At 47.5% G+C, this 12,664-nt stretch overlaps 1 protein-coding gene across 1 annotated transcript in view; it reads left to right on the forward strand.

Moving 5' to 3' along the window:
* LOC140388097 (phosphatidylinositol 3-kinase C2 domain-containing subunit gamma-like) overlaps positions 1–12,664 on the forward strand; it is a 310,331-nt gene that overhangs the window by 143,506 nt on the left and 154,161 nt on the right. The window contains exon 19 of the mRNA XM_072471736.1: positions 9,372–9,466. Within this exon, the coding sequence (XP_072327837.1) occupies positions 9,372–9,466 (95 nt within the window). The remainder of the gene's footprint in view (positions 1–9,371; positions 9,467–12,664) is intronic.

Here is a 12,664-nt window from a genome sequence, read left to right on the forward strand (position 1 = left end):
AGAGCCACTATCACAGTGGGATATTTGTAACACTGTAAAAATTTGTCTCTGGTACGGTGGCCTGAGGTGCAAAAAACGTAACAAAAATGGCAACCTAAATAAGTCTATAGCTGTGAGTTCCCCTCATAACTTGATTAGTGAGACCCCATCATACTACACAGGAGGACCCTAGATTTGATCCCTGACCTGTACAGCTGACCCCAGTTTAGCCAATGCACCAGACCTCCATATCCCATGGTTGAACCAAGGCCCCTTCTGCTGATCTATATTCAGTGAGCTCTGCTCAGGATGTGTATGTGTGTGGAACTGGTCTGGGATCAACTGCAATGTTCTCCATAGGCTAAGTCAGGCATATTTGAGTGTGGTACCAAAACGGAATAAATAACTATAGCTCAGCATGAATCGGGTGCTATGGAGAGTGGGGGTGGACTAAAGGTGCAGAACATTTTACCAGGTTATTTTATCACCTCTTGCTGCTACTGTTATGCATGGAGCAGACCATCATTCCCTTTTTGCATGTCAGTGTTGTGCTGGTTTGTCATGGGTTTCTCATGCTCATGATGGAAAATCATGTTGTTGTTCGGGAATAGAGACAGGGTGAGGAGGTATCTAGTCAGAATGCTGCAACCATTATTTTGAGGGAGATACAGGAGCGGAGGGTCCTGGGTGTGCATATTCCCAAATACTTTCAATGGCAGGGCAGGATGGTCAGACGGTTAAGAAAGTATATGGACAGCGTTGTTCTCTTAAAGGGATACTGAATACAAAAACAAGATAACTCATGTGAAGCCTAGATTAATCTTTGCTTAGGCCCCAGGTGTGTATTGTGTATAACTCTGGGCATCACACCTTAAGCACAATGCCAAGGCTTTGGAGAGGAACAGCCATTCCTGCTGCTGAGAGGCCAAAAAAACGGCAAAGTGCCATTGAATAGCGGGGTAATTCTCGGCGCTGCTGCTGTTGAGAATCACCCTGCCAGTTGTGCCCAAAAGTGGACTTAAACTTCTGTCCACCGAATCGTGCCCATTATTTCACACTCCGGGCTATTACCATCCAGAACACATTTCCTGAAAGGATGGTGGATTCAGATTCCAGGGGAACTTTCAAACCGCAATTGGACATGTTCTGGAAGAGGACTAATATATAGGGTTGTGGGGAAAAGCTGAGGTGAGGAACTAAATTAAACAATTCTTGCCAAAAGCCAGCACAGAAACAGTGGGCCAAATGGCCTCCTTCTGTGCTGTATGATTCTACGATTTTATCATGAGTGTGAGGTAGGCTTGATGGACCAGCTGATATTTACAGCCCCTTATATAAATAGCCTGGTGTAGAATATAAGAACTAGGAGCAGGAGTAGAGAATTCAGCCCCTCCAGACTGTTCCACCATTCAATATGATCATAGCTGATCTCCTCTCAGCCTCAACTCCACTTTCCGTAACCCTTCAACCATCACTGATTAAAAATCTGTCCATATCCTACTTAAATTTACTCAAAACCCCAGCATCTACCGCACTCTGGGATAGTGAATTCCACAGATTCATGACCCTTTGAAAGAACCTTTAACGCATCCAAGGAATTTTGGAATATTATAACCAATGGAACCACTATATCAGCTGCCACTTCCTTTAAGACCCTAGGATGTGGGCCATCAGGCCCTGCGACTTGTCTGTCTTCAATCCCAATAGTTTGTTTTCCCTAGTGATGATGATTGTTCTAAGTTCCTCCCTTTTTATGACCTCTGCATTACCTTTGATTAACTCCAGAATGCTAGTGTGGAATTCCAGTTTCTCGTCCTTAAACTGAATTTGAAATTCTATCATGCTACGATCACTCTTCCCAAGACAATCTTTAACTATGAAATCATTAATTAATCCCTCCCCATTGCACAATACCAAATTCAGAATAGCCTGCTCCCTGATTGGTTCAACAACATATTGCTCCAAGAAACAATCTCTAATACATTCAATCAACTCTCCCTCGGGGCTACCCTTGCCAATTTGATTGTCCATTCTATATGCATATTAAAATTACCCAAGATTATTGTCATACCTTTCTTACAAGCCTCTAATATTTCCTGATTTATATTGTGCCACACTGTGGAACTATTGTTTGGGTGCCTACAGATTACTCCCAGCAGGGAATTCATTCCTTTGCTAGACTGATTCCACATCTTGATCTCCTTCCGAAATGCTGTGTCCCCTTGAATATAGAACTGCAAGACCTGGTCTCCTCATAACCATGTCCAGTAATTGCCACTCTTTGTCTCTATCTGTGCTGTTGACCCATTAATTTTGTTCCGAATGCTTTGTGCATTCAGACACTAGGGGCAGGATTCTCCTGTATCGGCAGGATGACCCGACACCGGCGTAAAAAACGGCGTGAACCACTCCGGCGCCGGGCCGACCGGAGGTTGTGGAATCCTACGCAATTTCGGGGGCTAGGCCGGCGGCAGCCGGTGCTGAAGGGACTGCGCGAGTTAGCGCATACGCATAACTGCCGGCGTGGTTCAGCGCATGCGCTGAGCGGCGGGCGTATTCTGGTGTCTTCGCACCAGCCATGGCGGAGCCCAGCAGGGGCCGGCGCGGAAGGAAGGAGTGCCCCCAGAGCACAGGCCCGCCCGCAGGTCGGTGGGCCCTGATCGCGGGCCAGGCCACCATGGGGGCATCCCCCAGTGTCGGATCCCCCTGTGCCTCCCCGAGGACCGCACCAGCCAACGCCAGGTGGGACCACGTCCAATCCACACTGACGGGACTGGCCAGAAACCGACTGCCGCTCGGCCCATCGGGGCCTGGAGAATTGCCGGGGGGACGCTGCCAATGGCCCCCGACCGGCGTGGCGTGATCCTCACCCGAAACCAGGTGCCGAAGAATACAGAAGCCGGCGTCGGAGCTGCGGGGTGGGATTCACGCCCAAAGCCTTTAAATTTTCCCTATCATCAAATTTCTCTACTCTTGTCTAATTCCTTGGTGCAATATAACATTCATATGTAATAATAATAATCTTTATTGTCACAAGTAGGCTTACATTAACACTGCAATGAAGTTACTGTGAAAAGCCCCTAGTCGCCACATTTCGGAGCCTGTTCGGGTACACTGAGGGAGAATTCAGAATGTCCAATTCACCTAACAGCACGACTTTCGGGACTTGTGGGAGGAAACCAGAGCACCCGGAGGAAACCCACACAGACATGGGGAGAACGTGTAGACTCTGCACAGACAGTTACCCAAGCAGGGAATCGAACCTGGGACCCTGGCGCTGTGAAGCCATAGTGCTAACCATAATGCTACTATGCTACCCCTTACTTTTATTTTCTGGTAACAATCTACCTCATCACTAACCTGTACTCCGACCTTCTCCTTTAATTTTGACTTTCCAACTTTCCATGCAACTGGAACCTCCCCCCCCCACTATTTAATTTGAAGCCCGATCTACAGCCCTAGTTATGCAAATTACCAGGACTCTGGTCCTAGCATGATTCAGGTAAAGACCGTCCCATCAGTACCGCTCCCTTGTTCCCCATGACTAGTGTCAATGTCCCGTAAATTGAAACGCATTTCTCCCATACCAACCTTTGAGCCACGCATTTATCGCTTTAATTTTATTGATCCTATGCCAATTAACTTATGGCTCTGGTAGTAATCTGGAGATTATTAATTTTTTGTAATTTAGCCTCTAGCTGCTTATATTTCCTCAGCGGAATCTCTATCCTTGTTCTACCGATGTCATTGGTACTTACATGGACCACGACAACTGGATCTTACCCCTCCCACTCCAAGTTCCTCTGCAGCCCAGGTGAGATATCCCGAACCCTGGCACCTAGTAGGCAACACAACCTTCGGGACTCTCGATCCTGGTTACAGAGAACCTTGCCTATTCCATTAACTATACAAGCCCTGATAATGACTACATTTCTCTTCTCTCCCCCCGCTCCCCACTTGAATGGCTCCCTGTACCACGGTGCTATTGTCAGTTTTCTCATACTCCACACAGCCCCTGCTCTCATCACACAGGGAGCAAGAATTTCAAACCTGTTGAACGAGGTCAAGACTGAGGCTCCTGCAACCCTACCTCTTGGATCCCACTACCTACTTCACTCATTGTCTCACACCCTCCCGTCTCTGACCACTGATCAAATTCAAGTTAGTTACTGCTTCCTGGAACACAGTGTCCAGGTAACTCTCCCCTCCCTGATGTGTCGCAGCATCCGAAGCTCAGACTCCAGCCCATCAACTCCGAGCTAAAGTTCCTCGAGCAACCAACACTCACTACATATATGTTCACTAGGAACCATAATGGGGCCCACCAGCTCCCACATCATGCAGGAACAACACAGTGCCTGCTCCTGCAACTTTATTTTATCTCCTTAGTTTTTAATTAGTTTTCTTTTCATTTCCAACAGTTTTTTTCATAATCTCTAAAATATTTCTCCTTTTTACCTTTAATCTGAAAGCAATTTAGAATAGGTAATGTAAATCAGCAGTTACTTACCGACCAATGAATTTGTCGCTTTCCTGTGACATCACTCCTGGAGAACTTTTCAAACTCAGCCTGCTGCCCGAGTCAAGGGGCGGGATTCTCCGTTTTTCCGGCTCCCGGGGGTTTCCCGACGGCGTGGGGCTGCCCCACAATGGGAAACCCCATTGACCGGCCAGCGTAACGGAAAATCCTGCCGGCGGGTCGGTGCAGAAATGTGGCACAACAGGGCGGAGAATGCAGCCCAAGGTGTCCCACGCAGGTCTGGCTGTCTTCCCTCTTCCCTCGTTCACCTAACTCCCTTCTTCACCAAACTCGAGCTGCACTCTGAAGCAACAGGAAAGCACTCAATACAGACACAGCAGCACTGAAGGAGCCCTCCTTTTATGGCCCATAATTCAAGGCTTCTGAAACTGGATTAAACCAGTTGTCTAATTAACTAGCCTCCGCTGAGGGTCTGTAAATTCCAGTTTTAAAGCTGCGACTAAACTTCACCCCAGTCAAAAGAGCAACTTTTAGTTAATTGCCAACTGAAAAATCAAACTAGACTTTTGAATGAGATTATCCCTAAATTTAAATTATCCCTTAAAATTTAGCGCTCGAGATTTCCTTTTTCACCAAACCCCAGCTGCGATCCGATGAAACAATACAGCACTCAGTGCTGAATAATTTAAAGTGGTTAATCTCTATGGGAAAATATGATGAATTACATTGATAACCAATAAGTAGTCATGTAGATAGCACCCAAAATAAAATGTGTGAGTGAAGTGGCAGTTAGTAGAATGTAGCCATTTTAAGAACCAAAATTATATTTATCAAATGATTTCTAAAACGGTTGAATATAGTTCATGTAGATTATAGGTTATACCTGACCTCATTAACACTACACCCCTGTATGCTTCACCCGGTGCCGGTGTTATGTAGTTACATTGTGTACCTTGTGTTGTTCTATTATGTATTTTCTTTTATTTCCTTTTCCTTTCATTTTTTAAATAAATTTAGAGTGTCCAATTCATTTTTTCCAATTAAGGGGCAATTTAGTGTGGCCAATTCACCTACCTTGCACATCTTTTGGGTTGTGGGGGCAAAAACCACGCAAACACGGGGAGAATGTGCAAACTCCACACGGACAGTGACCCAGAGCCGGGATCGAACCTGGGACCTCGGCAGCGTGAGGCAGTAGGGCAAACCCACTGCGCCACCGTGAGAGCAAGGAAATGGCAGAGCAATTAAACAACTATTCTAGTTTTAACTTTACAGAAGAAATAACTTCCCAGAAATGCTGGGGAAGCAAGGGTCTAGTGAAAAGAAGGGATTGAAGGAAATTTGTATTAATAAAAATATCGTGCTGGAAATATTAATGAAACTGAAACTTGATAAATCCCCAGGCCATGATAAACTACGTCCCGGAGGTGGCCATGAAAATAGGGATGTGACAACAGAACACTTAGAAAATATCAACGAGATTAGACAAAGTCAACATGGACTTATGAAAGGGGAATCATGTTTGACAAAACTACTAGAATTTTTTGAGGACATAACTAGTAGGAAAGATAAGGGAGAACCAGTGGATGTGATGAATGTGGATTTTCAGAAAGCTTTTGTAAAGTTCTATATAAGAGGTTAGTCTGTAAAATAAATGGCATGGGATTGGGCATAATGTACTGACATGGTGGAGTAACGCAGTGACTGGTGGGGTAACACAGGGATCAGTTCTTGGGTGCAGCCATTCACAATATACAGCAGTGATTTGGATGAGAGACTCAAATGTAGTATTTCCAAGTTTGCTGACAACACAATTATGGAATTGTGAGTGGTGAGGAGGAAGTAAAGTGAAAATTTAGCCAAGTTAAGTGAGTGGGCAAAAACATGGCAGATGCAGTATTACTTGGATAAGTGTTAAGTTATCCACTTTAGTAGGAAAAACAGAAGGGCAGAGTATTATTTAAATCGTGATAGATTGGGAAATGTTGGTGTACAAAGGAACTTGGATGTTCTTGAACACCTGTCATTGAAGGCGACCGTGCCTTCAGCTGCTTCAGCCCAAAGCTGTAGAATTCTTTCCAACCATTGTTAAAATTGTCCTCTTTGGTCACCTCTCCTAATATCTCCTTACATCGCTTGGTGTCAAACTTTATTTAATTGCGCCGCTGGATATTTTGCTACGTTAAAGGTGCTCGAAAAATGCAAGCTGTTGGACTTATTGTGAGGAGATAGTTCAATCAAAGGCTTTGTTTGTATGTCTTTCATGCCTGCTAAATCATCGCTGAAAAATAAGCTGACTTTAATGACTCAGAGGAGGCAGGCAGTAAACAAACATAGATTTATTTACACTATTTACAAAGGTCTGCATAACATAGCTGGGAGGACTAACCACAGCAGGCCCTGTTTTGGGCCTGCTTCTATTTTAGCTCAGAACGAGCCCTCAAATGGTGGCCTGCACCCCTACATGGGAAGCTCGTACTCCACGAGACCCCCAGGGACGTCAATGATGGTTTCCCCGTGGTCCTTGTGGGGTTATGACACTGACCAAAATCAAAACAAAATTCCATTTCCATCATATTTTAGACCATCCTCTTGTTGAATATTTGATAGTAATGTAATGGGCCAGGGTTTAGGAAACCCCAAAGTGTATCACCTGACCCACAATTTTTAATAGATTGTGGTATGGGGAGCGCACGGCCCACTCTACAGGTGTGGTACAGCAGAAATGGAAAAGTATTTTTTAAAAGCAAAACAATGTTTATTCTATGAACTCAAGTTAACCTTTTTAAAACATACAGTGAACATCTTAGCAACCATCAATTCAAATACAACCCCCAAAGAATACAACACTAAATAATGCTTAAGCTGTCCTTTTAACATCCATAAGACTTTAAAAAAACCTTTAAAACAGAAGGACATCAGGCTTAACTTCACTACTGAGAACAGTTACCACGTTGAAATCAGCAAATGGACATTTATAAGCTTGCAGAGATTCACACACACATCCTGCTGTGATTGAAGCTTCTCCAAAACTTAAATGAAACCAAACCCATCCTGCAGCAAAAGTCTAAAGCGAAAGTAAAAAGCTGACAGACAGCCCAGCTCCACCCACTCTCTGACATCACTGCAGTAATAAACACTCATTTCTTAAAGGTACCCTCACATGACAGTAAATCCCCTTAATATGGGTTTACAGGACCTGAGGTGAGAAATCAGAGAATCATAGAATTTACAGTGCAGGAGGCCATTTGGCCCATCGAGTCTGCACATGTCCCTGGAAAGAGCACCCTACTTAAGCTCATGCCTTCACCCTACCCCCGTAAATGTCTTGGATTTGCAGTCCTGAAAGTCATTTAGCCTCCCAACAGTTTTTTCTTCTGCAGCTCACCGACAAGTTATTGGTTATTAAAGCACAGCCATAAAAATAAACAAGGCAGGGTGCACCCACATGGCATGCAGACAGTTGGTGGCCATGTGGGTGCCCCCTGGGCAAAGGGAAACCCCGAAGCGCAAGGGCCCCGCCTCATGGTGAGAATGGTGACTGTGGCCATTTTGAACGGCCCCCTAACAAAGGGAAAGAGTGCAGGGGTGCGTCCACCAGGTAAGTATAGTTGATCCCACAAGAACGGGGGGGGGGGGGGGGGGGGACAGTAATCTCCACACCAGGATTATCATCTGGAATGTCAGGGGACTCAAAGTCCAAGTGAAAAGGTCCAGAGTCTTCGCCCACTAAACATAATCTTCCTGTAGGAGAAACACCTGAGGGAGAAGGACCAACTGTGGGTGAGAAAGGGCTGGGTGGGACAGACGTACCATTCACGCGACGGGACAAGGGTTAGGGGAGAAGCCATATTGATTAGCAAGAGTACGAGGTTCACTGAGACAAAGACAGTTACGGACCAAGGGGGCTGGGATGTTATGGTCAGCGGTGTCCTGGACGGGGCACCGGTGGAACTGGTAAATGTGTACGCGCCCAACTGGGACAACATAGACTTTATAAAGAAGATCATGGTGGAAATCCCCGACATTGACATACACCAACTGATCATGGGGGGGGGGGATGACTTCAACTGCATACAGGATCCTCTGATGGACCGATCAAACCCCAGGACAGGGAAAAAGACAGGCATGGAACTAGCATTTGTTACCAAAACATGCCTTCAAGAAACTGCAGTGAGACAGTGGGTAATGTAGTGACACTGGAATGTTAGCTAATCCTATTTCAATATTGTAATGTAATATGCTTCCACTGTTCCACTTTTAAGTTTAGCATCTTTAATTTGTTGAATGACATGTGCCTGTAATCCCTCATGATTGGTGATTTCAACTTACTAACTTATGGATATGCATCAACAATGGTCACCGATAATCTTAACCTTGTGCCAGCGGCTGTTCCTGTTTACACAAAGGTACAGATTAATACATGCCTGTGTGCACTGCGTGACTCATTGTGACATACAACTTTCACTTGGGTAGGCAGGGAAGAAGGAGTATGTCCATAACAGGAGGAGTGAATCTTAGATATATGTTGGAAGCCGTTCAGTGGCATTATACTGACAGGCAAATGAATAGGTAGAGGCAGGTTGTGCCCCTGAGGTGTATCTCCATTTTGGCACATCAGAATTTCACCCTGGGTAATTTTGAGTAACAGATGGTGGTCTGATTTTTGAGCAGTTCTCTTCAGCATTTTAAGGAGGATGAAGGGTGCCTTTGAGAAACTTTGAATCGCTGTTTGTGACTGACTGACAGCAAAAATATGTCAAGCACACATGGGGCCTTGATGAGCTCAAAGGCTTATGCAAAAAATCAGAACATGTATTAATATTGAGTTAAGCCAGGGACTGAACTGTGGACTGGTAAATTATGTAGCATGCGATGAACCTCTTTTAAAAACCTATTCTCTTTTCAACAGGCAGTAAAGTTCGAATGGCATCTTAACAGCCCTCTTGTGGAGTTTTTACTTGACCGTTCAATCAGGAGTATTCGCGTAGCACATCAGTTGTACTGGTAAGCTAGTGTGTAGATATCAGCCTCTCCATTCTACTTCAGAGTGAAGACCCCAACAAATATTGCTGAATAAAGAGACATGCTGTTGAAGCTTTTCATCTTGCACTCATCAAGACAGATTTGTAAGAACAACAATTCTAAAGGGTACAATAATTTGTACTACATGACAAGAGAGTGCTGATTGATTGGAAAGTGGACTCTGATTGAATTCAAACAAAATATCAAGATGGCGCCGGAGCGTGGTGACTCTCTGCGAGCTCTCCCTAACAGATCCTCCTTTTACTTATCTTACAATCGTTCTAATCTTTTAAGATTTAAATCTAAGACTAACCCGATGCCGGTGTTATGTAGTTACATTGCGTACCTTATGTTGCCCGATTATGTATTTTCTTTTTATTTCCTTTTCTTTTCACGTACTTAATGGTCTGTTGAGCTGCTCGCAGAATATACTTTTCGCTGTACCTCGGTGCAAGTGACAATAAACAAAATCCAATCCAATCTAGCTTGGCAGTTAACTGGTCCCTGGTGCATTCTCCATGCCTACGCCCCCCCCCCCCCCCACCCCCCAATTAGAGTCTACCCAATGTTAACAGTTACTGCCATCTGTCACACAAGTTTCTGACAAAACAATTAACAAAACACCAAAACTCCTTCTAAGTTGTCATTTTTTGAGCAAGGTCAACATTTGCTTAACTAACTGGTTAGGCCTCAGCTGAGTCGAAATCTGGGCACTACACTTTAGAATGTGTGATGGCCCAAATCTTCTGATAGGAGAGGCCTGTGGCTAAACTGCATCACCGATGTGCTTTGAGACGGTGAGAAAGTACCAACATTTGTACATCATCAGTACTTGCAAGAGAAATTTAATGCTTCAGGTTTTACCCTGCTTGGTGTGCTCTGTGATTCCAATGACATTGGGATCAGATAGCCAGAGCCACGGAGATAAGGGCTCAGGGGTGAGCACTATTGGTGGTGTGGGGGGTGAGCTCTGTCGGTGGGGTGGGGGGTGAACACTGTCAACGGGGTGGGGGTTGAACACTGTCAGTGGGGCAAGGGGGTGAGCACTGTCGGTGGGGTGGGGGTGAGTACTGTCGAGGAAGTGAGGGATGAGCACTATTGATGGGGTGGGGGTGAGCACTGTCGGTGGGGTGGGGGTGAGCACTGTCGGTGGTGCAGGGGGGGTGAGCACTGTCGGGGAGGTGGGGAGTGAGCACTATTGATGGGGTGGGGGTGAGCACTGTCGGTGGTGCAGGGGGGTGAGCACTGTCGGGGAGGGGGGGTGAGCACTGTCGGTGGGATGGGGGTGAGCACTGTCGGTGGGATCAGGGTGAGCACTGTCGGTGGGATGGGGGTGAGCACTGTCGGTGGGGTGGGGGTGAGCACTGTCGGTGGGATGGGGGTGAGCACTGTCGGTGGGGTGGGGGGGACCACTGTCGATGGGGTGGGGGTGAGCACTGTCGGCGAGGTGGGGGTGACCACTGTCGGTGGGGTGGGGGGGTGAGCACTTTCGGTGGGGTGGGGGGGGTGAGCACTTTCGGTGGGGTGGGGTGTGAGCACTGTCGGTGGGGTTGGGGGTGAGCACTGTCGGAGGTGTTGGGGGGTGAGCACTGTTGGTAGGGTGGGGGTGAGCAGTACCGGTGGGGTGGGTGGTGAGCACTGTCGGTGGGGTGGGGGTGAGCACTGTCAGTGGGTTGGGGGTGACCACTGTCGGTGGGGTGGGGGTGAGCACTGTCGGTGGGGTGGGGGTGAGCACTGTCAGTGGGGTGGGGGTGAGCACTGTCGGTGGGGTGGGGGTGAGCACTGTCGGTGGGGTGGGGGGTGAGCACTGTCGGTGGGGTGGGGGTGAGCACAGTCGGTGGGGTGAGGGTGAGCAATGTCGGTGGGGTGGGGGTGAGCACTGTCGGTGGGGTGGGGGTGAGCACTGTCGGTGGGGTGGGGGTGAGCACTGTCGGTGGGATAGGGGTGAGCAGTGCCGGTGGGGTGGGGGTGAGCACTGTCGGTGGGGTGGGGGTGAGCACAGTTCGTGGGGTGAGGGTGAGCACTGTCGGTGGGGTGGAGGCGAGCACTGTCGGTGGGATGGGGGTGAGCAGTGCCGGTGGGGTGAGGGTGAGCACTGTCGGGGAGGTGGGGAGTGAGCACTGTCGGTGGGGTGGGTGTGAGCACTGTCGGTGGGATGGGGGTGAGCACTGTCGGTGGTGTGGGGGGGTGAGCACTTTCAGTGGGGTGGGGGGGTGAGCACTGTAGGTGGGATGGGGGTGAGCACTGTCGGTGGATTGGGGGTGAGCACTGTCGGTGGGATGGGGGTGAGCACAGTTTTGCTGTCGTGGAACTCCACAAATTCTACACTGGCGTCAACACTTAATCTCAGAAACGGAGAATTCTGTCCCCTATGTAAGGCACACACACCTCCCCTTCAAATGCACCACACAACTCTTTCTCCCACTTCCTCTTTATCTCCTCAAGCGAGGCCCTCGCCCTCTCCATCAATTGCCCATAGATATCCAAAATCATCCCCTCCCCAACTCATCCTCAGAGACCACCTTGTCCATCAATGAGGGGGATGGCAACCGAGGAAAACATAGCCAGCTCCTTCCGCAAAAAGTTCCTAATTTGTAAATACCAGAACCCATTTCCTCCCGGGAGCTGAAACCTTTCCACCAGTTCCTCCAACCCTACAAATAATCTACCCTCCACAAAACAGATCCCTAAGTCTCTCCACCCCCCGCCCCCCCCCCCCCCCCCCCCCGCAACATTCCCAGACCCTGTACCTCGAGTCGCCGGGATAAATCTGTGGTTCCCACATATTGGCGCCCTCAATGACATTGTCTCTAGCTTAAAATGTTGGCTAAACTCGATCCAGACTCTTAACGAGGCTATCACTACCCAACTCTCAGAGTACCTGGCCGGTGACAACGGAAGAGGAGCCATCACCAATTCCATAAAACATGACCCTGTACAGGATACTGTCTCCATCCACCCCCAAACCAACCCTTCCCCATTCCGAACCTTCTCAATATTCACTGTAGTAGTTCATCAACTTCAGCAATGCCAAGCCCTCATGCCCGCCTATCCCTTTGCAAAAATGCTCCCCGAACCAGAGGTGTCTTGCCTGCCCAAACAAAGGCCAAATTCAGCTGACAAATCTTCCTAAAGAAGGATTTAGGTAAAAAGATCGGCGACTCTGGAAAATAAGCACGA

Source organism: Scyliorhinus torazame, chromosome 13 (assembly GCF_047496885.1).
Source record: "Scyliorhinus torazame isolate Kashiwa2021f chromosome 13, sScyTor2.1, whole genome shotgun sequence".
Taxonomy (NCBI): domain Eukaryota; kingdom Metazoa; phylum Chordata; class Chondrichthyes; order Carcharhiniformes; family Scyliorhinidae; genus Scyliorhinus; species Scyliorhinus torazame.